The sequence below is a fragment of the Podarcis filfolensis genome (assembly GCF_964270895.1).
Source record: "Podarcis filfolensis genome assembly, chromosome: 1".
In the NCBI taxonomy this organism is placed as follows: Eukaryota; Metazoa; Chordata; class Lepidosauria; order Squamata; family Lacertidae; genus Podarcis; species Podarcis filfolensis.
The window spans coordinates 106,902,405-106,930,368 of NC_139604.1; the positions used below are offsets into that span (position 1 = coordinate 106,902,405).

General features: G+C 44.8%; 2 protein-coding genes and 1 long non-coding RNA gene across 3 annotated transcripts in view; 1 reads left to right on the top strand and 2 right to left on the bottom strand.

The window, feature by feature from the left end:
• Nucleotides 1-1,000: 1,000 nt before the first annotated feature.
• Nucleotides 1,001-15,418, bottom strand: NGB (neuroglobin). The gene is made up of 4 exons (XM_083621544.1): nucleotides 14,198-15,418; nucleotides 7,515-7,626; nucleotides 4,500-4,619; nucleotides 1,001-3,789 (listed from the first exon to the last, which is right to left on the bottom strand). The coding sequence occupies exons 1-4, from the start codon at nucleotides 14,299-14,301 to the stop codon at nucleotides 3,643-3,645; spliced, it is 483 nt and encodes a 160-aa protein (XP_083477670.1). The 5' UTR covers nucleotides 14,302-15,418; the 3' UTR covers nucleotides 1,001-3,642.
• LOC310766729 lies at nucleotides 11,669-27,755 on the top strand. Its single transcript, XR_014550392.1, has 4 exons — nucleotides 11,669-13,004; nucleotides 21,963-22,113; nucleotides 23,116-23,266; nucleotides 23,790-27,755. It is a non-coding gene; the product is annotated as an uncharacterized lncRNA (long non-coding RNA).
• The window catches only part of POMT2 (protein O-mannosyltransferase 2), a 43,339-nt gene continuing 38,528 nt past the window's right edge, over nucleotides 23,154-27,964 (bottom strand). Inside the window, exon 22 of the mRNA XM_083613466.1 lies at nucleotides 23,154-23,197. Coding sequence (XP_083469592.1) covers nucleotides 23,173-23,197 — 25 coding nt within the window. The 3' untranslated portion in view covers nucleotides 23,154-23,172. The remainder of the gene's footprint in view (nucleotides 23,198-27,964) is intronic.

The following is a 27,964-nucleotide window of genomic DNA, read 5'->3' on the forward strand; positions in this document are numbered from 1 at the left end:
ACCTGCAACCTTCTCAATGGCGGCAGTGGAGGATGGCAAAAAGGGTGATGAGGCCACTTACACATGACTAAAAAGAGGCACGTGCTAATTTATATGTAAAGATGCAGATTCAGAAATCATTACAAGTGAAATGCAATACAACTGACTGTAGTGGGGAGTGACTGTGACCCCGTGATCAGCGTGCCTTTTTAGTCTTTCCAGAGGAGAAAATAGCTCATATAAGAAACCCTCCAGGATCAAATACAAAGAACCATATAGTCCAACATCTTGTTCTTACCATGACTGAGTACATGAGTTTCTTAAGCAGGACAGTCTCCCCACTCACGTTCCCCAGCAACTAGTATTCAGAAGCATATTGTTTCCAATATTGAAGGTTGTACACAGCCATGGTGAGTAGCTATTGGTAACCTGAATGAATTTGTCTAATCATGTTTCAAACCTAACCAGGTTGGTTGCTATCACTACATCTTGTGATAGTGGATTCTGTGCTGTGTGGTGAACTTCCTTTTTTTCTGTCCTTAATCTCCCAGCGTTTTAGTTTCATCTGATGAAGTACTATGAAGCAGAAAACCTTCCCTTTCTCCACACCAAACATAATAATACACACGCTTCACCACAATTCACCTTTCTTCTAAACTGAAAAGTCCCAAACATTGCAACCTTTAGTCATAGGGGACTTGCTTCATCAGCCCCTTGATCGTTTGAGCTCCCAATTTCTGCATCTTTTGCAGCTCTGCAAGGTAACCAGAACTATTCCATATTGGTTCGAACACAGAATTTGTATAGCAGCTTTATGTATAGCATAAAATTTGCATAGCAGTCTTTCCAGACTGTTCCCAAGCCAGAATTCACCTTATTCACAGCTGCCACACAGCTATCACACAGGACTGACATGTATAAGAGTGTTGAGATTATACTCCTCTCACGCTGCTACTTTCCCAAGTAAGTGAAATATAACAATTTTTACTTTTTAGGAGACCCACAACACCTCAAACAGGTCTGAGATACAGCAACACCATGTTTTTTATTTCTTTTGGAATGCAACAAAATATGGCACACACAAAACATGAAGAGAGCTGTGAAAAGCTTACAAAGGGCCCAGCTTTATATGCATGGGGTTGGGGTAAGCTATCCCCTTTCTCCTTGGCATTTAATTTTCTAGGTGCAGCAAATGTTTTTGTATGGAGAGCCATTTCATAAGTCTACCCTCCCTGTCAGAGTCTGAAGCAGTGGAACCCAGAAATAGGCTTATTTCCTCCCCTGCTGCTTCAGAGAACTAGGCCTCAGTCACAATGGTTATAAGACTGGCTTGCAGTTATGTAACGTCATGGGACACACAATTGTTTAATACAAAGCTCTGCAAATAATTTCAAAAATCCTAGTTTGAGGATTCAGGTTCTCTTTTCTAGACAGCATGAAATCAGTGCATTTGAACACAGTTCTTACATTTGTGCAGGAGAAAGCATTTCTGATGACAAAAGAATGTGACCGTGTCTGGGTCATTAATATTTGTTTTCTCAATTGCTACTTCCGTGAAGCAACTTTCTGTTTGCCTCTAGGAATTTTAAGTTTTATCCAGCTATTAGCACTCTCACCAACACCATCATTCACAATAAGTTTAGGGTGAGGGATAAACAAAGGAATCTGATCTACTTCCACAAACCTAGAGCTGTTTGAAAGTGTCTTCCTGAGATTGGGGTATTTGAGCAGGGAGGAAGAAGGGATAAATTGTCAGAGAAACTAGAGCCTCTGTATCCTCCCCACCTGGGTTGTGAGTATACAAAATATGTCACTTCCAATACACCCACCCCAACCCCCCCCCAAAAAAATATTGAGAAGGTCTGATCCCGCTAGGCTAGTGCTCAACACCTAGGGAAGAACTAGAATGAGAGGGGGGCTCATTGGCTCCACCTACAGTTGGGCCTCTCTGCTTTCTGCCCCAGGGGGCACCAGCCATCCCTGCTGGCATTGCCCCTTTTGTGCAGCTCTCAGCACATTTCAAAATAGCTCTCCCTAGGCTGCTTTGGAGTTTAAATAGAGAGACATGATGGAAAACTCAGAAAAAGAAATTGCTCACGAAACAGAAAAAGGCATGCACCTCCCGACAAACACTGCAACAAACTCAAACACATCTCTGAACTAAGCTTTGACACGCTACGGGTTCCCCTCACACGTGAACCAAATTCACGATCGCGAGTGGGCAGTTGTTGGCACTTCGTATGGAAGCTCACATATCGTATATAAATCACAAGATATGACCGGGTGCGACTTGCATTTGGTCTGTTGATCATGCGTAAAGCACAAGCAAAAAAAAATGGCTTCCCAGAGGCCCAGTAAATTGTTTGCCACTAGTTCTACTGGGACAGGGAGCTCCAGCCATAGGCCTAATTAGGGCTCCCAGGCCTTGACGGTTGGGCCTGCTAAACTGTTTTAGGTGAACTTTAGCTACCTTTCATGGGCCCAATGTCAACCACTGGTCGTTCTCTACCAATGGTGACAGTGGGACCATTCACATTGCCTAATCAGTTTTCCTAGGCCACCTATAAGATAGCAGATTAAGTGGAGGAACCACAACTACCCCTGTCAGTCATCAAGAAGGACTGTCCATACCAGGACAATGCACACACCCTCTGCCTCCTCTCAATACAACCAGACCACCCCTGGCCCACCTGAAGTTTTCCTAGGGGCCTTATCTGCACCTAGATTGAAAAACAAGGGGTGAGGAGTTTTAAATGTTCATCCACCACACCAAAAATTTTCTTTTCTAGGTTTCCTACTCCCCCCACCCCCAAATGGGTTCCAAAACAACCCCAAGAACTAAGTTGCTTTCACTAAGATTCGGGCAAAGAGCAAAGGAGGATTCTGTCAAGCACCTGGAAGGCTATACCAGAAATGCCTGGGGAGGGGAGGCAGCAAAGCAGTTGCCCAGAAATGGATTTTATTCTACAGACTCTCCTTTGGCCAGAATCCAGGATGAATTTTGGAAGCTTTCCCCAGGATAAAAGCCGTATCTGTCACTAATTTCACAACAAGATTTTATTTCCACATGCTCACGGAACTGGCAGCTGCTGCATTCCCACTGGCTTTCAAGTTCTAACTTGTGGCCAAGCATTTCAAAATCCAACCATCTAGCAGCTCAGGCATACAAACAGGAGCCTTACTGTAGAATTAACCCACTTTAAAAGGCAGGGGGAAGCTACACTGCTTTGGATAATCCCAAGGAAATGCACACACTCCTGCTTAGCTTCACTGAAACAATCACAGGCTCACAATCTCAAGGGGGGAAAGCTAGTACAATCATCCTTCTGTGCTAAGAAATCTTTGTAATTACTCTTTGAAAGGCAATGGGGAAATAAAGAGAATGATAACATGCCTTTTGGAAGGAAAGCCGCTAGCTGCAGTTGGCATTTCAGCTTTTAATTCCGGTTTGGCTCTCTTTTGCCCCCAGCAAACAGATACGTGGAACTGCAACACTGAAATAATGGGAGCGTCATCACATTACCACAAGAAAGATGGGGAATGCAAGAGTAAAACGAGAGAGAGAGACAGAAATGTTGAGATTACTCTGAAATACACAGAGCTAGAAAGGCAAGCTTGCTTTCTCCTCGGAGCTGTTCCCACTCAAGCATCCTGGGTCCAGGTTTATTCCACTTTTCTGGGAACATCCCAGCCGCAGCTCATGGCTTTTACCACAATGCTGTACAGCTTGGTCCAGGCCTCACGCACATTCACATTGAAAGCGGGACCGTGGCATTTTTCCAGCATATACAGCAAGGATTCGCCCACAGCCTGCAAATCAAACAGGAGACAGCAGAATCAGCATTCAAAAAGAAGCAGCTCTTAAGGAAGGGGTGGGGGTGATTTTCTACTATCTAAAAAATGGAACTTTACTTTCAGAGTGATGGTGGAGGCACACGCCTTCCAGGTTCCAAGTAATCCTCTCAATTTGGCTCTTACTGGCGCTGTCAACCATTATTTATCCCCAGTTTGCCTAACAATAGACTACCTTGCTTTTTATTTCTCTGCCTCAGAGGAACCTGCAAGTTTTGTTTGGAGCTGGAGGCTGAGCTGAGTAATGGCTAATGAATTTTTCAGAAAGCTAATCCCATCCAGTCTGTAAATCTCCTCCAGGACTTACGACTATCTCAACTGCAGACGTCGTAGCTCTTATGTCACCCCAAATTTCCCTCTGCCATGCACCCCTCTCCTTCATCCACCCAGGTCTAAAACAGCTCAGAAATCTGCTCACTTATTTTGTGACTTATTTAGACCATGTGACTCTCCCCTCTTAACTCTCCCCACTGGTTTCCCATCCACTCTGGGATCCTGAGCAAGTTTTTTGTCCTCTCAAAAGCCTCCATGGCCTTGTTCCTCCTCCTCAATCTGTACTGATTTCCCAACATGTCCCTTCCTGCAACACAAACCTGGAAAGCTGAGGGAAGAATTAAAAGCAAGTCAACAGTGCCACAGATACATCTCAAAACGAAAAGGCTCCTTACCGAAAAAGACTCCACCTTCACACCAACTGCCTGGTGTTTCTTACCCAGGTTGGCAAGGTATTCTTCCAGGCAGTGCAAGTTCTCCAAATGAGTCACGGCTGCATCTATTACCAGCATTACCTACCAAGCAGACAGAACGACAAACAGGACAATCTGGTGTGTCCTTATGAAAGTAAAGGCACTCTAAAAGCCTTCTGCAAATGTTATAGGAGACTCTGAAAGGCTTGTTCTGGATATCTCCATAAGCCTAAGAGCTCGGGTCAAGATGAAAGGGCATGCTTGAAGAAAATCTGTATTTAAACACCATTTGTATCTGTCTGTTACACCAATCCTGCCATTTAGGGCTTCCAGCAAATGTTACAAAACCCTTATGCAGAAAGCATGTGTGTGCAAGGAAAAACCTGGAAACCAAACCCAAATCACGTGTGTGTTGATCTCCCATACACTTACCTCTTCTAATAGCGTTTACACACGTTGAAAAGCTACAACAGCCAGTGCGGCCTGCCAAAACAGATTGGCATGGTTGTCCATGCAGTTGTCATGCATGACTCTCAAGGGACACATCACAGTGACACATTATCTGGCAGATTGGTGCTACAAGAAACCTTACTACCCAATTTTAAATTCAACCCTCCTGGCTGCTCTGCCATTCTTCCCACCTGCATGAGTTTTGATTTTGGCAGAGGGGAAATCACAGCCATATAACTAAAGCTGATTTCCTTGGTAACAAGCCCCCTTGATATGAATGGGATTTACTTCCTAATAGGTGCATGCCCATCAGTGATTTTGTAGCCAAATTCAATAGGGAAAGTCTACCACTGGCAATTGGCTATGATAGCTAAAAATGGAGCTTCCGTACCCAGAGAGAGTATAGATCTGATTACCAATTAATGGAACAAGCAAGAAGGGATGGTTCTGCTGTGCCCTGCCTCTAAAAGTCCTTAAGGGCATCAGTTTTGGAGCAGATGAGGGTGAACTAACTAGTGTTTAATCCAGACAAAATAGAGTCAATGGGTAGTTGAGGGTTTGGTGTCAGAAGCGCTGGTGTTCTGTTTCTTTTGCACATAGTTGCACTCCTTTAAAAGTCAGCCACAGCTTGGGAGTACTCCAAGACCCAGCCTGGCAACTGGATGATCTTGTGGCTGAAAGTACCATCTTTCAGCATGTGTGTCAGCTGCAACCTTCCCTTGAAAAGCCAGGAGTAGCCAGCTATTCATGCTGCGGTCACTTCCAGATTGGATTACTCTAATATGCTCCATGTGGCTCAGCCTTTGTAGTTCATAAGCTTTGACTGGTCCCGAATGCAGCTGCCAGAATGTTTACAAGACCTGGCTTCAGTACAGCAACTACCAATTCATTTCTGGGCTCAATTCTAAGTGTTCATTTTAACTTTTAAAAGCCCAATTGACCTGTTACTAGAGTATCTGGAGAATTCTTTCCACCCACGTGCCTAACCTTTATGATCATCTACAGACCCTCCAAGTGTCCCTATTTTCCAAGGACAGTCCTGGATTTACAGAAGCTGTCTCAGTTTCTGATTTGATCCTGCTTTTCCTTAGGACATCTCTATTTTCATCAGAGAAATGTTGGAGGGTATGGATCTACTGAGGCTCTTGTTGGATGTCTCCTGGCCTACTTGAATCTGAAGCCGGGCAGGGACAGGGCCTTTTCGGTGTTGGGATACAGACCATTGAACACTGCCAAAAGAGGCTCACCTGGCCCCATGGCTGCTTGCTTTTCAACAAAGCAGCTAAGACTTTCCTTCTTCATCAGGCTTTTTAAAGATAGTGTTTTCTGAGGCTGATCTTTGACTGCTACTGGTTTCTGCACCAACGTCATCCTCTTATTTGCTTGTCCAACAGACTGTTTGTTTCAACTAAATTTTAGCTCATCTCTCCACAGTTTGTACTCTGCCACCCTATTTCGCAGAAAGGCAGGACAAAAATGCTGAAAAATAAATAAAACCTGACTAGCCATCCTTGGGGGTAGGGGAGAGCTAGACTAAACTTGTTCTCTTTTAATCTGACAATCTAAACACCCTATCAAACCACCTCATTTATTTTATTTCTATATTTGTATTTCTTTCCTGACTTTCCAACAAAACATTGTCCAATGCAGCTAATGAAAAGTAAATTCATCAAAAGGGACAAAGTAAAACAAATTAAAAACATGTAATAATCAAACACCAAATACAGAAAACATTCTATTAAAACCAGCCCACAGCTAGGTCAAAAGTCAGTCAGAAAAGAAAGGTTGCTTATACCCCTGTAGAGTCCCTTGTTTCAATATTTTCTTAACACACCCTTGGAGTTAAGCACATACTTGTCCTTCCTGCTTGCTCTGCTAAGCTAAATCTAATTATTTAAATGTGATTAAACTCATTCCTAATCTAATTCATTTAATAGATTTATATTAGTTTTTAAAATGCATTTTCTGCACGCAGAAAAGTAATCAGGATAAATTCATGCACACAACTTTCCACCCCAGGTAATTTTTTACAGGTACCTCTTAGACAACAGTGGTCCTTCATGTCACACAAGTAGTTCAGATCATCAAAACACTAGGCACCAATTAATATTTCCCCATTCCCTGGCAGTGTAGAATAAATAATAGCTTGTTATAATTTTACTGACTTTGTGGTAAATGATACTTCTTGGTGAAGAGGATACACAAAAGGCTGTTGGGGCAGAGCAAGAGAGTTTTAGGTTGAAGCCGCATTTGTTGACTGCAGATTTTATCCCAAACTTCTTCCAAGCATCTCAGGAAAATGTGCAAGGTCACCTGTATACCATTTGATCCCCTGTACGGTAGGTCCATCTGAGAGAGAACATCTGGCCCAGATTTACTCAATAAGCTCCTTTCACCCCAAGAGCTTCATGGAAGAGTAGGGATTTGAACCCAGCCCTCCCAGGCCCTAGCCAAACACACTAAGCAGGATACCCCACTGCCACTTGCCAGCATAGCCTTTGCTATAGTTGAAAACAATTACCAGAAGGACTCCTTTACACCTCTCACCTTTCTAATGTGTTCCAGGAACTCAGGTGATGAGAGGCACTCCTGAGGAGTAGAGAACTTTCTGCAGTTGTACTGGAAAAGGGGCAAGAGGTCAGGGTCCAAATCAAAAAGCCTGAAAGACATCAACCCAACAATTATTTGGCCTCCATACAAATCGGGCAGACATCCCATCCCATCTCATCTCTCTTTCCCATCCTCATGGAACATCTTAGCTTCTGGGGAGGCCCAAGAAATCAAGCCAGTCAGTACAGTCTCCCCTTATGCCCAGCCTGCCTTCAGGAAAACAAACCAGGTACAACAGAGGACAAGGAGTGGTACTCAACTAGGTTTTATTCCAAAAGTAGACCTACTGAAATGAATGGGCTTTAGTAATATTCATTAATTCCAATAGGTGTACACAGAGTAAAACTTAGTTGATTACCACCCAGGGCATTTTTCTTCTCTCGGTACAACTTCCCCTGTCCCTTTACAATTGGTTTCTGGGAAAGAAAAATGGAGCCGCAGCACAACTCTCAGGCACTATCTCTGTTGTCTTTTCGGTGCCTGCTGAAAATGTTCCCCTATCAACAAACATTTCAAGTAGCAATCTTTCCCAATCTCCATCTGTATTGGACTTGTTTTAAACAAATTTTAAAATGCTTTCTTTGTTTTATCACTACTTCCCAGTCACTTGAGCTCTCCCTGCGAGCACAGCTTGCTCAGGAGGGGAAGGCCATGCAAATGGAGGTCTGCCCCCACCCCTTTCCCCTTGCTCAGCTCATGGTGCTCTTATGCTTGGAGTGGGACTGAAGCCAGTTTCTCAACTGAGCGTGCAGAAACGTCCCACTCAAATATGTGTTTAAGAAATGGGGAAAGGTCCATTCATTCCTGGTATAAACAGCAGTCTCCATTTATCGTGCTGTAGCATCACACTGCTAGATCGTAGCAATAATAGGGCTGTTTTAGAGAGGCAGAGACAGAAAGACACGCACAGAGAGAAAGATGTGTGAAGTGACAAAGACCTGGATAGCAGAAAAATCCAAGAACATCATAAGCGTTTTGCAAGAGCACTGGAAGATCGCCAGCACCAAGCTTTTCTCTGAAAAAAAAGCTGAGTTTAGCACACACCATTTACTCCACCACAGGTGCTGTAAGTTACCACCCTTGCGCAAAAGAGCATAAGATGCTTGCTACTGCAAGTGTTGAAAACATCCTCAGTTCTTCTCGTAGCAATGACTTGTTTTGTTGTCTGTTTCCAAACTGCCTTCAGTACAATCTGTTCTGCCCTTCCACGCCCCCCACCAACATATACAGTCAAAATACCCACTAACCACAGTCTCTTAACACAACATTCAAAGGGTCTTCACCTCCAGACTGCATTGAGATTAGACTCTCCCTTCTCCATTCCCTGACACAGCCCAAAATCCACATCAGCTTTTCGTTGCCAGGTTGCATTTCACACATGCATGTCATCCCTGATGCCCTTTCAACCCTGCCTGCCTCCCTAAGCGCATCTCTCTGGTAATTCACCTCCTAGATTGACAGGAACCCTTTTTTTCTATTTATATGGTACACATCTCTCCTGACTAATAAGGATTAACGAGAATCTGTTGCAATATCGTTCCATATACCGGCCTGAATTCTGCTCTCTGCTGTTCGCTGAACAATTTTATACAGTGGTATAAAACATGTAATGGTATCTAAAAGAATGGTTTACTCCATGCAGGAACTCAAAACTCGCAATCCTTCAAAGTCAAGGTAATGCAAGAGACTGGTGTTGTCCATCAGGCAGGGACTATAAAGCAGTTTGCAGCAAAATAAAAAATTGCAACAAAGACTTCATAATACTACCTGGCAGCACGAGGAGAATATCAGCCTACCTCAACAACATTACAACAACCAGTAGGGTGGGCCGGTATTCTCTGCATGCTGCAGAAGGAAGGCTGAGAGTTATTAAGTAAGTAAAGAGATGAGATTTGGACCAGAGCGTTCCTCGCTCAAACTCTTAGCAGCTACGCCACAGAATGTAGACAGTCCATTTAGGCCATCATAGACAATGGTCACTGGTAGGCTTGTGCTTTGTCACTTTATCTGTTTTTTAAACAAACAACAACACATCTATGCTCATTGCAGTTGTAACATCCTATTAATAACTTTGTGTCATGCACAAGGTAGCTCTGTCACTGACTCTAGATAATTATTGAATAATCTAAACAGTACCAGCCTCACTCCATATAATTTGCTTTCCTCTATGATGAAAAATGCCTATATTCCTAACCACAGCTTTCTGGATTTTAACTAGAGGATGGTTTGAATGCGTAAGAGGGTGCATTTCTGACTGCTGACTTTCCACAGAAAGGAGTGCTTTCCAAAGGCTCTCTTAAAAACAAACACAAAGCCTATGTATGCAATGTTCGGCTAACCACCCCCTCTACATTTTTGTTGATACTCTCAACACACTTAAAGGGGTTAGTGAAGCAAGACATCTCTTTGGAGACACCAAGCCAACTCTTCCTCCACAAGTTTTGTTGTGTTACATATTCAATAGATAAACTAGCCTTAATAACGATTTCCATCATATTGCACAATACAGTATAGAATTGTCTGGAAGGGTTCTAATTTCCTGGTTCCTGCTGAAAATACAGGTGCTACAATGACCATTTCAGCAATTGCTGGAAAATCATAGAATCATAGAATCATAGAGTTGGAAGAGACCACAAGGGCCATCGAGTCCAACCCCCTGCCAAGCAGGAAACACCATCAGAGCACTCCTGACATATGGTTGTCAAGCCTCTGCTTAAAGACCTCCAAAGAAGGAGACTCCACCACACTCCTTGGCAGCAAATTCCACTGTCGAACAGCTCTTACTGTCAGGAAGTTCTTCCTAATGTTTAGGTGGAATCTTCTTTCTTGTAGTTTGGATCCATTGCTCCGTGTCCGCTTCTCTGGAGCAGCAGAAAACAACCTTTCTCCCTCCTCTATGTGACATGCTTTTATATATTTGAACATGGCTATCATATCACCCCTTAACCTCCTCTTCTCCAGGCTAAACATGCCCAGCTCCCTTAGCCGTTCCTCATAAGGCATCGTTTCCAGGCCTTTGACCATTTTGGTTGCCCTCCTCTGGACACGTTTGCTGATTTTAAATTACATACCTTAGTTAACAATTTTACATTTGAACTCTTGAAGAACCCATGTGAACACAATTCAGCCCTGCTAACCTGTCGCTTTCTCATTTGTCTACTCCTTCTGAAGCTTTGTGCATCCCTTCCAAACTTTTAAGCACCCTCTGAAAATTTTGTCTTCGTATTCATTGTGTGGGTCTTACTGCATTTGGCCCAGAGAAACAAAGTTGTGTGTTTATGAATTAACTGAATGGAGCAGTACTACAGCTATTCAGTTTCCCATAAGGCATTTTTTACTTAGAAAACAATAATCATAGAATTACAGAGTTGGAAGGGCCCCTAAGAGTCATCTAGTCCAACCCCATGAAGGAATGTCTATATATTTTTTTCCTTTTTCTTCACCCTGTCCCCAAAAAGGCCACTTTGCATATCCCCCCCCAATGTTCTCCTCTTTCTTTATTTATTTATTTCTCTCTCACTCACTCACTAGTGTTTGTCACCCACCTGAGCCCTGAAACAACACCAAGTCCAAGTCATTGTGGAAAAAGCAAATGGTGACTTGACCAACACAGATCCTGCAGCCATTTGTAGTATCAGCGCGCGCACACACACACACACACACAAACCCTTAGTAGAAAAGAAAGAAGCTTTGCTTCCATTTGTCACAGCCAATAGTCAGCCCCACCCCTGAAAAATTACTAAAGAATAATTTATCTTCCCACAGGAGAAATCTCCTATAAACATAGCAGAGAATTCCCAGAAGCTGTTTGCACACCACTTTAAAGGATACCTTACCTACATTGCATTGCCCATTTTATATTACCAGCTCCACCCATCCATATTCTACACGGGGAGCTGGAGCTGACTGTGTTGGACTCACTGGCAGAGGAAGAGGAGTGCGAGGGGAGCGCACCGCCCCCGGCAGTGAAATACTGGTGGGGTGCCATCGCGGCTGCCCCCCTGCCCGCGCTGAGCACCACGCCCCCAGGACGCATGCCAGCCCCCCCCACCTTCTCTCCGCCCCCCCCCCCGGTGCTGGAGCATGAAGCTCTGCCACTGATTGGACTTGATTCTTGGAAACTAAAATCTAACAGTCCCAAAGTCAGACAAAGCAAGTGGAATTTCAATGGACAGGCTGCCATTCACCACACACAAGCAGCAGATAAACAGTTCTGTTCTTTGTGTAGGAGAAGGGATCATAGCTCAGGGGTAGAGCATGCTGAAGGCTGGAGGTTCGATTTATTATGTCTGCAATTAAAAAGAACAAAGGATCAGATAGGAGGCAATGTGAGAGACCTCTCCTCGAGATCCTGGACAGCCACTGCCAGCCACGTGTCGACAAGTACACAAATGATCTGACCTTATATGAAAGGCAGATCTAGGGGAGCACAACAGGTTTGGTCACACCAGGCGCGAAGCTTCTGGGGCACCGCAACTATGACATCTAACAGAAGGCGAGGGGACACCGGATTTTGGCATTGCAAAGGGCACCCCTGAAATTTGAGATTCCGAGATCTGTCACTTGTTTCCTAGGTTCCAAATCCCATTCTCCACACTATAGACTCTCCTCAGTCCATGTTGAGAAAGCCACGCTTACCTGCCTCGGTTTTCCTGTCTATACAATGGAAACTTAAAGAGTGGCTGGGAGCAGGTGGGTGAACATTGGCTGCAGAGCAGCCTCTGCACAAACCCTCTGTGAATGGAGGAATAAAGTTTGTTGCTTCCTATAAAACCAAGCACGGCCTTCCAGAGGCTCAAAGCCTTTGTCCCATCTGCGTCTCCCAGCTTTGTACTCCTCAGCTTCAGGGTTAATGGCAGGCACCCGGGCACTCAGCTGTTCTCTCGCATGAACCATTTCCTCTGCCCTGGGACTGATCCCGGAATGAATCAAGCCTCTCCCCAAGGGCCAGGCCCGGCCTTGGCTCCCGTGATTGCCATGTCACATGCAATTAGGAAGCCGCTCTGATACACTCTGCAGAGCTGAGGACTGTGGAGCTACTCCCTGATTGAGAGAAAACTCTCATCTCTGCCACAACTGCAAGAAGATATCAAAGGGAAGACTAAGAGCTCACACAACCTTCTTCCTGTGTTCTTGGTCTGTCTTTTAAAACAGCTTGCTGGCCTTTAATCCTCATGGAGTTTCATATGAAAATCACATCAATACTTGCACCCTTCGAACCCATAGAAGTGCTATGTTGCCCAAGCTTACGCCAAAGTAAGCCTTCGCAGGACTGCACAAGCTCTTTTCTCTGTCTGGACTCATCTAACGCTTCATTTTCTGAAATGAAAAAAGTCCTGCTGGAACTCAAGCCTGTCTAGGAGTCCCCTCTTTCTGTCCCAGAAGCCTTGCAGCACAAGCCTATATGTGTCTGGGACTTACATTCAGGTAAGCTCATACAGAATTGCCAGCTTAACGACTCATCACATATTTACATGGGTTTGTTGTGACTGACTGGTGTTTATTAAAAGGCGCTCTGCACATGCTCGGTGGCACTCATTACTTTGCATATTCTAGGGATACTCCAGGGAACTGAAAGCAAATACAGTATTAGCAACAAGCTCTAGCTCAAGTCAAGTCCTGGTGTCTGCGGGGGGATGTAAGAAAGAGAAATTATTTAATTAACCTAATTCAATGCTGTTTTATTTATATTAAATGTAGACTTCAGTATCCTTTCTAAATAATGTTAAATATTGTCTAGGCTTTTGTCTTCTATTTATTTTATTGTATACAGCTCATTACCCCCCATATATATATGTAGTTTTGTTTGTGGTTTAAGTTTTTATTTATAGTGGGGGGTTAGAGAAGATGGAGGCCCCTCTCCCTCATTAGAAACTAACTGAAACCAGCCCTGCACTTTTGGGACAAGAAGAGCCCCAGCACAGAGGTGTTATGCGACCTGCAGGTAGTCTCTTCTCAAGCCCAGACAGCAGTCTTGTTAGGCACCGACATGAAACAGTGATATATAAATGTGTGTTTTAAAACACACACACACACACACACACACACACACAAAGCTAATTTAGAAAGAGAGGCACTTTACTTCACCTATTATTACACTTTGGCTGCACAGGAAAACACTTCCATGTTGGAAGCAAGTCTGTCACCTGTGTCATATATAAATCACCTGCAAATAACCAAACGGGTCTACACTCGTTAACCAATACACACGATCTGCCCGCTTCGCCGCCACCACTTTAGACGTCCCACCCCTGTGATGTGTGAAGAGGAACCAAACCCCTGCTATAAAGAGCTTGCTCGTTCCCAGTAGAGATTCACCACCAACAAATCTAAGCATGGAGACTCTGGAAATATGGAGCGTAAAGATCGTGGCGGAGAAGGTGGAACAAAGTTTCTCACCGGAGTCTTTCAAGCTGTGAAACCAAGTTGGGTCAAGATGGTCTGCTTTGCAAAGGACCGTCTCCGCTTCAGGAGTCGTGGAGACACACCTGGCTCTTTGATTCTCCCGGGCAGATCCTCGATTCCCCCTTACAATCTTCCTCCTTTAAGGCATCTGGCCTCGCACGTGCTCCCTCCAAGCAAGCCCAGCCCAGCCTGCCCCATTCCCTTCTCCCCCTTACCTGGTAAACAAGACCAAGCCGTGCTCGATGGGGCTGCTGTTCACTTTCTCCCAGCTCTCTCGGATCAGCTTCTGGTCCGCGCTGGAAAGTCCGTCGCTCTCCATTTTCCCGGAGAGGCGCAACTGGAGGCGCAGCGCCGCTTGGAGAGCAGGAGACGCAGCCGCCGCCGCCGCCGCCCCCTCCCGGACGCGCGGCGAGGCTGGCTGTGCGCTCCGAGCAACAGGTGGCGGCCCGGATCCCGCGGCGATCCCAGGCTCTATCCGCTGGCGAGGCACTTCAGATCCCCCTTGCGCTCGAGACTTGCGCTCCCATGGCGGGATCGGTTGCGCCAGGCAGAAGCGCCGAGTCCGCGCCTTGGCTACTTACTCCTTAGGGCGCCGCGTGGTTGGCTTGAGGAAGATCCCCTCGCCTAGCCTGAAGAGGACTCCGAGTGCCCCAGGGGGACGCCATACCGTTGCTCGCTGCAGCCGCAGAGAGGGTGGGATCCTGCCTTCCTCAATCCCGGGTCTGATCTCCGAGGGCCAACTCTAGCCTCGCCGCGGCAGCACCTTCCCAGCTCCCAGCAGGAAGATCAAGGCAAGAGGAGCTCTTAAAGGGGCAGCGCCCAACTCAGGCTCCGACGTTGCCAGCCTCCCACCTTTAAGTCAAGGGAATCCAGCTTTTCCCCCAGCCCCCACTCTGTGGTTTTGACAAGTCCGAAACACGTAAGTGAAGCTTACTGCATCCCTGCCAAGAGAAGGCTCGAAGTCCTTCAGGAGTCTAAAGGGCATGTTCACAAGTTCAGCTTCCACTGGTGCAAGCATCCTAGTGTTTTGATGCATGCTGCTGTTTTTGAATCAAGGCTGCAGTCCAGCCATGTTTACTCACAAGTATGTGGATAGGACAGCACTTCTCAGGCACGCATATTTCTGCACGATGACAAACTACCCAGTATGTCGTGATCAATAAACTTTAATCTCTCTCCTCCAGACAAAAAGGTCTTGGAAATATTGCGGAAATATCTCCTTCCAGTATTTTGGACAGAAATATTTTGATATGCAAGTTGAAGAACTCCATATGAAAAAGATGTCATCAAAACCTTGAGCACTGATCACACTTCAAAGCTGAACCTGATCCCCAAAAATCAAATTATTCTATGGATGTATGTAACCACAGCTGCCCGAATTCTGGGGAGGACAAAGTACCATCATGAGAAGGATGGCACCTTAAAATATTAGAATATATAGAACTTGCCAGCATGACAAATAGATTAAGAAATAAATATGATAATTTAAAAGAGAACTGGATATTAAATATAATTATATGGGAAAATATTACAGCAAGAAAATAACTGGCTGAAAAAAACAGGCTGACAAAAAGTACGCAGCAGTAGAGGTTATAACGTGGGATAATATAATGAAAACTTAGTAGAGTAAGAAAACGCAGTTGAAAAGATAGCTGGTAAGAAACCAAGGAAAGGGTGGAAGGGGAGTAAAAGTGAAGGTTTATGAGAGTCAAATAAATTGGAGGAATACTGTTGCTACCCAGCAACCAGTATTGCCTCAGCACCTCTGAATACTAAAGCTTTTTTTAAAAAAATAATTCCCCTTCCAATGGCTAAAGAAAATCTTCTTTTTGTCCACGTAATCCATACATAATTATAAGGTGCTGATTTCCTGAATCAGGAGGGATGGGACTAGTTCAACTTTATGATTCTGAGCAGTGCTTTTTTTCTGGGAGGATGCAGGGGCACACATACCACGAAACAGTTTGTGAATCTAACGGGAGAAGAATGAATTTTGTTTTTTTAAAAAATAGTTTCTTCTCTAGCACGGTGAATCGTCAGTTCTGTTGCTACCCCAATGGCGGCATCATATCCTGTCACGGTGTTTCCTGAGTCTCAGACGGAAGCGAGCGTTTAATGTGTGAAGTAGGAATTGGAATCTAGCACAGTGATAGGTCAATTTTGTTGTTACCATCTCCAGTGGCGGCTTAATTTCCTTTCCCTGTGATTTCCTTGACTCAAAATGAGACTACCCCTAAACATTTATTATTTTTTTTAGGAAAAAGCACTGATTCTATGCACTGACCTGTATATAGTATTGCAGCATAGCCTGACACTTAACAGTGGGACAAACGGCTCCAATGTTTGGGGGCTAAAGAGAACAGTTTGTACAGCCTGGATTTGGCCATAGCCAGCGCATTGTTTCTTTCAAAGGAGAGGAATGCTGCATTGGAAAAATGGGGAAACACAACTAAGGTGATTCAGAATACATTATGCATCTTATCTACTTTCCAGTTGGTTTACAGAAACCAGGAGTATAAAACAAATAGTACCATCTCATGCTAGGCAGGAGATCTCTTTGCTGTTGGCTAAAGAATTCTTTTTTAAAAAAAAAATAATTGCAAGTAGCTCTAACTGGAGAAAAATGCAACACATAAGTGAAGTGCCTAGCAACAGAACAAAGGCTTGAAACCAGTTCGCCCAGTACCCAGACTGCTTTTCCAAAGTATTAGACAATGCTTTTTTCAGTGTTGTCCACTCCCTCCAATATTTTCAACATAACATTTAAAGCTAAAGTGTCCTCAGGCTGCCGATCACTGCTAGCCAGCCTCTTACAGCTAACCCTCTGGATGCACAAACAGGACTTCAAACCTTCAAATTACTTAGCCTTGAGTAGGCCCAGCAGTACTACTGAATCTTTTTTTAAATGCTTTTGCTGCTGGAATGAGAAGAGAAAATCCTTCTCTTCTGCAGCCCCATTCTTCACCTGTTTTCACCTTCACCCCCAGGTCCATGCCTCCTCCTCCTTTTGGGCAACCCCCTCCTTGGACACAGCTCAACCCCAGTGTAACCTCTTGCATCTTCCTCTTGCATCTTCCTTCTTCCACACATTGCAACTACCAGGCACCTTCCACCCAATTAGGAAGCCACCATCTCCAATCCTTCTGTACCCTTCCTTTCATCTTTACCCCGATTCTCTTTCTGCCTTTTCTCTTTTTTGCATCCCCCCTTCTTTGGACCCACGTTCACCCCACCCCCTTTCCTTCCCCTTCCTTTTTTGAGAGTCCCCTTTGCACACAGACCAGTCACATTTCTGCGCCTCCTTTCCTCTCCTGTTCTGCAGTCCCCTTTGCACACCCACCCACTCCATGACAATACATGTTTAAGACGAAGACTCTTCAATGCAAGCCTGTCAGTTGCCTTGTTCAGTCACAGTGAAGTTCAGTTGATGGATGTTGTACATATGTGGGTGGTGGTCTGCTTCTTCATAAAATTTCCACTCTAAATTACAACACCGAATCTAGAACTTCACATTGAAGTAAACACCAGGAGTGAAATGCATTGTGAGGGTACTATGGAACATTTGAGGTTCTACATCCTTCATCTCTCTCATATGAGGTAGCTGAAGAATAATAATGATGATGATTACTATCATTTTATTATTTATACCCACCCGTGGGATGTGGGTGGTGCTGTAGTCTAAACCACAGAGCCTAGGGCTTGCTAATCAGAAGGTTGGTGGTTTGAATCCCCACGACGGGGTGAGCTCCCATTGCTCGGTCCCTGCTCCTGCCAACCTAGCAGTTCAAAAGCACGTCAAAGTGCAAGTAGATCAATAGGTACCACTCCGGCGGGAAGGTAAACGGCTTTTCCATGCACTGCTCTGGTTTGCCAGAAGCGGCTTAATCATGCCACATGACCCGGAAGCTGTCTGCGGATAAACGCTGGCTCCCTCGGCCAGTAAAGCAAGATGAGCACCGCAACCCCAGAGTCGTCTGCGACTGGACCTAATGGTCAGGGGTCCCTTTACCTTTACCCACCCATCTGGAATGGAAGCAGGAGAAATTTGAGTACAAGGAGGAGGGGGCACAGACACATTCCCCTTTATTTTGCCCAATGCAATGCTTGCTCCTTCACAGCAGTGCAAATGCCCCTTCAACACCACTGACTTCCACCTGCCTCCACCCCAATTCCACACCATCTCCAGAATCCCCCCACCCCCATCCCTAGAGTCCTAAAAGTGTCCTACCCAGCAGTGGAGCATACGCCTGCGCTGCCCAGGGTGGGCATGCTCCTGAGGGGCGTGGGGTGCTCCTGAGGGGGGCAGAGCACAGAGGGTGCCCTCCCAGGCATGGGATAGCTGCTTGGGTGCACGGAGTGGCATGCGCACCCTGCAGCCGGGGGCGAAGCAAGCCGATGGCGGACATTCAGCACGCCGCCAGCCCAATATTCCCAAGCCTCCCCCAGCTATCAAAATGAAGGGGGAAGTGGGATGCTGCCAGCAAAGTGGCGCAGCTCCCCCCCTTCCCCCGAAGGCTTGGGGTTGGCTTGAGAGTTGTGGGCGGGTGGTGTGCCAAATGTCACCCCTTCAGTGATGACACCTGGGATGGACCACCCCCACCTTCCTCCACCCAGTGGCGTAGCGTGGGGGGTGCAGGGGGGCCGGCCGCATCGGGCGCAACATCTGGGGGTTAGGATTAGGGGGCGCAAATCCACGGGTTAGGAGGCGCAAATTACTTGTCTTGCCCCGGGTGCTGACAACCCACACTACGCCACTGCCTCCACCTCTGGTCCTTTCCCTGGCTTTTTTCTGGCCCACGTAAGACCACTGGATAGTTAGCCTTGGTGAAGACTTGACGTTTTCATCCCAAAAAAAGTTTTTGAGTTTTTGCTGAAATGAGGCTGCATTATGTTGTATTTTAATCTTGTTTTTAAAGTTGTATTTCAATCAATTGTTTTATATCTGGTGTTAGCCGCCCTGAGCCTGGTCTTGGCTGGGGAGGGTGGGGTATAAATAAAATTTATTATTATTTTATTATTATTATTATTACCTTCTACACTATCTTCTATATTCTCTTTCATTCCTCCAAATGCCACCTTTACACCCAGCCATCTCCAACTTTCTCTTCCCCAATTCCTCCTTTCTTTTCCCTATAGTTACCAGCAGACTAAAGGTGTCACACACGAGACCCTTCTCATCCCCTTCCCCATAAATACATTCCCTCCAGTCATTCACTACAGGCAATATTCCTCTCCTTCTTCCCCTGCCTTTAGAACCTTGGGAAACAGCCAATGAAAGCCATGCGATGGGAGACGAGTGCAAGTATAGTACGTATGGTACAGAGACGTATTTGGAGCCCACATGGCCTAATGCTGATGCAAGAGAGACCCTCTTTTACAAGACAGCTGCTTTGTTCTCTGGCTGAGAGGAACAACACGTACTGCCAATGTAGTAGTAACGTCTTTTTTTAAAAAAAGATGCCTCCCTTACCATGACATCCCCCAGCCCCTCCAGGGCCGGCTAAACTAGTGGACTGTTTTGTGTTTTATTTTATGGGTCTGATTTTATGTTCTATTTGCTTTTCCTTAAACAAACCTCCCTTCATTGTTTAAGATTGCTGTTTTGCCCCAAGTTATGAAAAAGCCTCAGGTTTGCCAGCGGATCTTATGACTGCTTGCTTATGACACCCATGGGCTATAACATTCCTAAGAGGGGAACACTGAAGTTGAAAAGGAATCCTGTATTAAACTTTTTTTTTTTTTTAATGGATGAACAGGCATCATATTAGTTTTGGACCCTGCTTGTGTGTTCCCTTGCCTTTCTTCTACATGAAAGAGAGGTAACAGCAAACCAAAGGTGAAGCACTGTGTTTAGAAAACTCAGGCGCTGATTCTGTTAAAGCTGGAGCCAGGGCCGTCTTAAGCATATGCGGCGCTGGGGTGCAAAGATCTACCCGATGCCCCTAGGTGATCTGTGCACTCCTATTCGTCGGGTTTTGTTGCTGCCGTTGGTGCACAGCAGATCCCGTCCGGAGATGTTTCCTCTGCTGCCGCTTGCATTCCCTGTCGTTCTGCGCTGGCGCCCCACGTTGGGCGGCAATAGGAGCATGCGCCGACAGCGGAAAAGCCAGCAAAGGAACCCGCAGCTTGGTGCATGCAACAGGACGCGTCGCGCAGCGCCCACAACATTATACGGCGCTCCGGGCGCGATCAAAACAGTTGGCCACCATGCAGCTGCAGCAAGAGCCGACAGCCGAGCGGAGCAGAGAGGTGGCAAAGCGCGAGTTCGGGGGTGAGCACTAGAGTCTGGGGAAGAGCCGCGCGCGATGCTCCAACGCACTCTGCTCCACTCAGCTGTCAGCAGCTCTTCCCTGGACTCCAACACTCAGCCCCAGACTCTAGGCCTGGCGCCCCTGAGAGCCCGGCACCCGGGTGCCGTGCACCCCCAGCACCAACGGTTAAGAAGGCCCTGGCTGGAGCAGCCTCACAGCTTAAGGTCCTGATCCGTTAGCATGACCACACACCTGTAGACATGGGTGTAGCCGGGGGGGAGGGGCAGCTGCCCCCCTAAATCAATAAACCTCAGTACATAACTGAGGTTCTGCCCCCTCCCCCAAACAAGAATCCTGGCTATGCCCATGCCTGTAGAGTTAAGGTTCAGAACTGGTTATGACTGAATAAGCCCACCAGCAAGCAATTCTGGACACAGCGTTATTATCTAGGTCATTATATTGTTTTTTAAAAGCTTATGGGCTTGAGAGAAGGGCATGTATCAGATTTCCATTTAGGTAAAATTCATTGTGTAGTGAATTTTAATTGCTATGGGAGAGGATTTATGTCTCAAAAAGTGGGCCAAAAATATAGAATAAAATAAATAAATCCCAGTGCAATCATTGTGTGGGTACTCTACATGCCTGGAAGATATAAATGGGAACATTACAACACATTTAATTTAAGGCAAACAGAACCCATTGTACAAGGCAAAGCAAGCATTTAATAATGGCTTTTAAACTACATCAAATCTATTCAAAGCCCTCAGCTTCTATCATTAAGATTAAGTGAAAGCTCTTACTTTAAAATGTTCTGTTGCTCCAGGCACCAGGGATGCAGCTTTAGAAAGAGGAAGCAATCAGGCAAAAATATTTAAACAAAAAGAAAGACTGGAAAAATTTTTCAGAGAAACAGAGAAAGAGAATCATATTTGCAAAAGTTATGTTAAAAATCTTGCAAACTCCTGCATGGAAGTGTATTGGTTTTACCAAGACAAATGTGCCATTTTAAAACCTAGTTGCATCAGAGTTTACATTATTCTCAGTTGATGCAGACCAAAAAATTCTTGAGCCTGCCCACATCAAATGTATATGAAAAGGTGCAGTTACAGAAACCACATGGCACTCTTTGCCAACTTGGTCTCCTATAGATTTTTTTGGACTACAACTCTCATTGTTCCAAGGCAGGTCACTTGTGCTAGCTGAGACTGATGGGAGTTGTAGTCAAAACATCTGGAGGGCACCAGGTTGGGGAAGGCTGAAACAAGGAATTTGGTTAGCTGTTTGAACAACCTATCCACTAATGCCATTACATATTTATTAGAGTAAGACCATTTTGTTTTTCCATTGGGTTTTCCATTAAGTTTTGTATTCTAACCTGTTTTAATTGGCCTGCTTGGTGCTGCTTCAGTTTAACATTTAATTGTTGCTTGTTTTATTGCAACTCGTAGGATGTTAGCTACCTTTAGCACTCCTTTGGTAAATGAAAAGGTGGTCTGTCTGTCTGTCTGTCTGTCTCATTACTTCTCTTTCTTGTCAGATTTCACAGCCATTCTCAGTTCCAAGAACCAAGGTAGTCAACTATTGGCTACTCTCTCTCTCAAATCAAAATATTTTAAAGGGTTGTTTATTTAGACTGTGTACACATTAGCAGCTTAAAACACAGCTGGGTTGCTATTTTTCTCAGTTCAGATTGAATTTTGCTTAGGGGAAACGTATAAAAAACCCAGAGTTTTTCATATGAAACATCAGGATAGGTATGGATTGTGACTAACATCGCTTCTCCAACCACTGGTGGGAACAAGCTGGATGCAGAGTAAACAGGACTGTGCACACAGCCTTATTCAAACTTCTGTACCACGGCACCTTCCCAAGGGCTCAAGGTGGGTAATTCAGAAATAAAACAGAGCAGAATCAGTAAGCACAAAATATCCACTTAGGCTTCCTAATTATAATGGAAGTTGGAATGCATTCTGAAGGCAGTATGTTCCCATTTCATATGCAAATAGAAGCTTGACCCCATATATATTTACAAGAGGGTCAACAGCCTCTCAAGTTATCTAGTGAAGCACAGTGCTTTAGTATCAAAAATGACAGTTTGAGTGGAAAATTTCATACAGAGTAAGAGCAACCAGTCGGTAGAGCATGAGACTCTTAATCTCAGGGTCAAGAGTTTGAGCTCCACGTTGGGCAAAAGATTCCTATGTTTGTATGCAATTTTGTAATCCAGAAACCATTATTAAAAACCATTTAACATTTCTCTCTCTCTCTCTCTCTCTCTCTCTCTATATATATATATATATATTTACACACACACAAGATTCCTGCAATGAAGGAAGTGGGACTTGATGACCTCTGTAGTGCCTTGAATTGTGAATGGAGCACAAACATTTAAATGGCTCCATTTCCCTACAGCAAAACTATTATTTTCATTACAAGCCAGCAGCTGGCTTTGAAAAGCTTTTGATCTCTATTATTTACAAACAGGAAATGAGAAGCTCCAACAGATATCCACATCATTTACGATTGTATCCGGAGTCTGGGATCAGGTCAGTAGCTCAAATGGCCACCTAGAGAAATTTTAGGTTTTTAATTCAAAACCTAACAGCTGAGGCACTTCTTACTGCACAAGGGACTTTATAATTGGTCCCCATAACAGCCCTGTGAAATAGGATAGGTACTAAGTGAGGAAGGCACCTACAAACCTCTTGCATACTGTGGCAGATTCACACATTCCCTCTCACTCTTTACACAAAAAAAAGCTCAAATTTAAATGACAAAACATACTCTTGGCACCATCACTTGCAAATACTGTAATGCATACATATTTCAAGGGGTCAATTTCTCAACAGTAAACTAATCAACTGATCCAATTTTCTTTTCAGGAACATCTCACCAGAATATGTTGTGTCATTCCTATGTGCTCTAGTTGCAGATGTCATTCACATTTGGGCAGAATATTGAGAGCTGGGGAAAACATTGAAATAACGTCAGTGTCCCTCCACTCAAAACAGATTGCATCTTGGAAGAGATGAGGTGGGTGAGAGGAGTGTTATAACTATTTGTTTCTATGCCTGGGGCAGACTTCAGTTCCGCTACCCCAAAAGTTATGGACAGTTGCGCGTCTTTAAGGCACAAAATCAAAGTTCTCACTGCTCAGATGGACTGCTCCTGTTTGGTGCTGTTGTGTAGAGGCACCCCATTGGCTACTGCTGTCCCATATCTGGTCTCCAATTTCTCCTCTGACAGTGTTATTTATTGGCTCAATGTGCTTTGCTGTGCTAGGCTGCAGGGGAAAGGATCGGTGAGAAGCTACAAGACTAAGAACAAGCAGATATCTGGCTTTTCCTCTTCCAGCCTGAAAATGGGACAGATTTATTTCATACACCTGAGAGCAGGGGAAAGGAACATAACCTTATGAAAATAAATGGCAACATATTATGTGATTTCCAATGGCCATTTTGTGTCCCTCTCCAAGCTGGGTCTAGGGTAGATACTACAGAGTCTCACCTCCCTTGGGGTGTCCAGTCTTTTATCATTCTTCTGTCCTTCTCTTAAGGCCTACAATGAGAGTATGCCCTACACAAGATGTGAAGCACAAAATGGCCTATAATAAAAGTTCTCTGATCTATTTGATGGACATTTCACTCTCAAGACCATAAGCAGAGACGATCAAACAAACCTCCTGCAAATGGCATTGGCTCAAGTCGGCATCTTCCTTCCCTCTCAAAGATTGCCAGCCCCTAAGCATTTGTAGCAGATTTCCAGGTCACACCTTATAGATCCTGGTGAGTGGCAAGCGTACACCACCACCTGAACCACCCACATCAGAATAGTTTACAGTGTGTAATTACAAATTACCGGGGCATTAAATTAAAATCCTTCGTGCAGAACGGCAGCTTTACAAATCTGATCAAGCTTAATTTCTGAGGGTTTCAACTATTTTCTATCTGCTTTGTGTTCATTTTTGGGAGTTGCCAAATGCAAAGTCAAGGAGGCATGGTCTGCAAATAGATTAGAAGCTGGTCAAGGTATGTGTGAACCTCGCAAGACATCCTTGGACCAGGCACAGATCAGTGCAGCTGCAGGATGTTGGAGCTGGCATATTCTCTCATCCTCACAGGATACATGCCAGAAGCAGCCAAATCCAAAGCAGCACCTTATCCTCTGCAAGTGCCAAGCAAGTTGCCACTGTTTCAGACTTGGCAGTTATTCCATGCAAAGTGGCAGTGTGTTGGCTGGGTAGGCACATCCTCAAGTTGGAGGAGAAGGGGGCGGGGTGGCTAGGGACACAAAGCATCAGGGAAGAAGCCAGATGCTCCGGGCCATATGTGGGCCATCCATGTCTGGAGGTACAAGTCTCTTAGTCTGTTTTATTCAAAGGATGGATAGGTAACAGTCAGCCTTACCTGCAGTGTACTTTGTGCCCTGGCAGTTGGAGCACTGAGGTTGCCGGTCTTTCCTTTGGATCTCGAAACATGGGTTTTAGGCTGGTAGCAAAGCTAGAAACCACTTACCGTACTTTTGCAAGAAGGCAGATGGTTGCTCTGAACAACTCTGATCAGCTATACTTATCTCAAAGTGAAGGTACTTTAGAAACCTAGTTTATGTCCTCACTGAAGTGCTCCGTGTGGTTTATGATAAATACTCTGCCTTGACCCAACTGAAGTTAGCCACTCTTCAGTCCTATTGAAATCAATGGGGTCTAAGTAGCCACAACCATCTTGTCCCTCTTATTTAAATGCAGCATAAGCACCATTACTCTTAGTCAGATCAGGGCCAATACATTGAGGTAAGCAAGATAGAAGTGCTAATACTTTTGTCATTTCCAGGGTCGTTGCCAGCAGCTATGGCAACTGTCTATTTATATGATCAATTAACCTGTGAACTCACCTTAGCTTGCAAGCTGCTCGCCCATTTAAGATTTAAATCAGAAACTGGAGTGAGTTGCAAGATAGTCCACATCCCAGGGCAAGGTTTGGGGCTTTTGGCTAGTCTTTATTTCATTCTGGAATATATGATCATGTAAGCAAGAGAGAGACACAGTAGCCCAAGAATGACCAACAAGCATCTACATTAGATGGTAAGACAATTTGGGCAGGGTCTGTTTTCTTTTTCTTTTTTTTACTGTCTGTAGAGCATTTAGCTTTTTTAGCTGTTTGTCAAGCACACAGGTGTTGACCTCAGGTATATAATATTACTCCCTTGGGTCCAGGAACGTTGAAATATGCCTGCCTTACTCACTCACTCGAGGGTTATAAACTGGACTCCTGTGAGTACAGGAAGTGTAAGTATCATCCCAGCAAGTGTGAACAGGTATAACTCTCATATGAAGAGATCTTGCAAAAGCTAGTACTAAGGAGTGGGGTTATGATTCATTAGATCTCCAAGGCTGGCGGGCTATATAGGTGTTACTTCAGGAAGCACAAATGCAGCTATTTATGAAGTCATGAGGAAGTTGGCCACAGAAGCTCTCTCCCAGTTGCTGCGCTGAGCAACATCCTTCATAACTTGGGCTCTTTGCTCTTTTCTGAGCCTGCTCTCATAACTCCTCTGCCTACATAGCAGTAGCCAGTGCTTTTTTCCTGGGGGTACGCATACCCCTAAACATTTTGTGAATCTAACAGGAGAAGAAACTCTTTCCCCCCCCAAAGAATAGTTTCTTCTCTAGCACAGTGAATCGTCAGTTTCATTGCTACCCCCCGATGGCGGCCGCATTTCCTGTCACGGTGTTTCCTGAGTATGACAGAAGCAAGCGTTTAATGTGTGAAGCAGTGTGGAATGTGGATGTGTGGTGTTTTACAGAGGAATTGGGAAGGTGTTAGTGCACACAACCTCATGCCAATGTGGAGGTTACTGTGAGCTGTCAGCTGTGTAATATGAGGTAATGCATTTTCTTTGTACTTTTGTCCATTTACTGTATTTATTTCCCCCGATTTGAACTATAAAAGGGTGATTTTCTTGAGTCAAAATGAGAGTACCCCTAAACATTTTTTAAAGGAAAAAAAAGCACTGGCAGTAGCAATACATTATTTGCAGCCTGGCCTGAGCCAGTATGAACTCCGGGATGAGTCACTCAGCAAATAATAAAGATCATTCTCTTAGACTTCTACCCTGAACTAGGAATCCTCTTTGCATGGTGGTGGAATACCTGACCAATGAATTATTAAAAAGGGACATACATGCAAAAGGAACATTTCACTTTAAGGGGGAATGAACTTGAACTTTACATGGAGGCCTCAGGCCAGATGTTAAGTGTACTGGGCAAGGCGAGGACACTGCACCGCTGTGCAAAGAGTCCTCAGAACCCAGGTGACGACGGCATGAAATCCCCTCCAGGCAGAATTAGATATTGGAAAAGATGCAGGGCTGCCACCATGCCATCCAGGTCTTTCTCTCGCCTCTCCTCAGTTCTGCATGAGGAGATATTACTCTTCATGTTTCCTACCCCAACAGACAATCAATGTGAGGCAGGGCCAGGGAAACACACAAACAAAATTAACATAATGCAGGGTTTAGCCGATGTAGTGCCCTCCAGATGTTGCCAGACTACAACTCCCATCAACCCATCAGCAGAGATGATGGGAGGTGCAGTCCAACATCTGGAGGCCACCTTGGTCACCCTGACTTAATGACACATTTTACCAGGAAGATGGGAGAAGCTCGTCTTCTTTCAATGTCTTGTTCTACTCTAAGGAGATTTCTCAACTAGGGCTATGCCACTTTGACAGATGCCCCTTGACTGTCACACTTTAGCTTCATTTTGGGGTGTGGGAGCACAACCAGGAAGACTTCAGATCTGCCACTTAAAAGCTCCATGCAGTGGCATTTCCATTTCATATTCGAAAAGGGAGGGATAATGCCTCTCCTCCCTCTTATAAACAAGTCTGCCAAGCTCCAGATTAAAAAAAAATAAAAAGCAAAAAAGCAATAGCCAGAAACAAACCCACGCAGCAGGAGGGTCAAGGCTGAGAGCCGATTAGACCTTCAGGGCAGCATGTAGCATCACCCAGGAGATGACAGATGAGCACGTTGCCAGGCACACAAGCGCCAGAGGAGCTTGACAGCCCCAGTCTCTCTCTCCGCTGCATATAGAGCAGACTTGCTCCCTGTTAGTCTGGTGTCAGAGGAGTTTCTATAGCTGCCGTTGTACTGACAGGATGAGGGTGACCTAAAGGGAATTGTCATAAGCAAAGCAAACACCTCTCTTGTCCCACCTTTCAGTGATCATTCAAGCAAGCAATGCAACCTGCAGACATTGTGGAAGGGTCTCAGAACACACTTGCATGCTCCAAAACCTTCCAGCATCTTGTAACCTATGACAGCATCACCCCAAATGGCTTGTTACGTAACCTTATCTGACTTCGTGTTAAACAGGCTAATGGAACAAGGCCTCCGCCTTGGCGCTTTACCAGGCCTCACCTCAGAATATACAAAGTAGGATTTTGATACACTGGACTTTCTCCTGCTACAGAACACTAGACTCCCAGCCTCCAAAGCTGATGCCAAGTCATGGTATCAGATACTTCTATTTTTTTTTTTTTAAATAATATTTATTAAAATTTTTCAAAAATACAAAAAATATCACTTTACGGGACTCCCCCCTTCCCCCACCCCTACCATATTCCCCTTTCATATTGTTGGCCAAACAAGTTCCCCATTCAAATTGAAACTTAATTTGTTTTACAGTAAAAAAAAGAAAAAAAAAAAAAAAAAACCCAGTGTTCTTTCCCC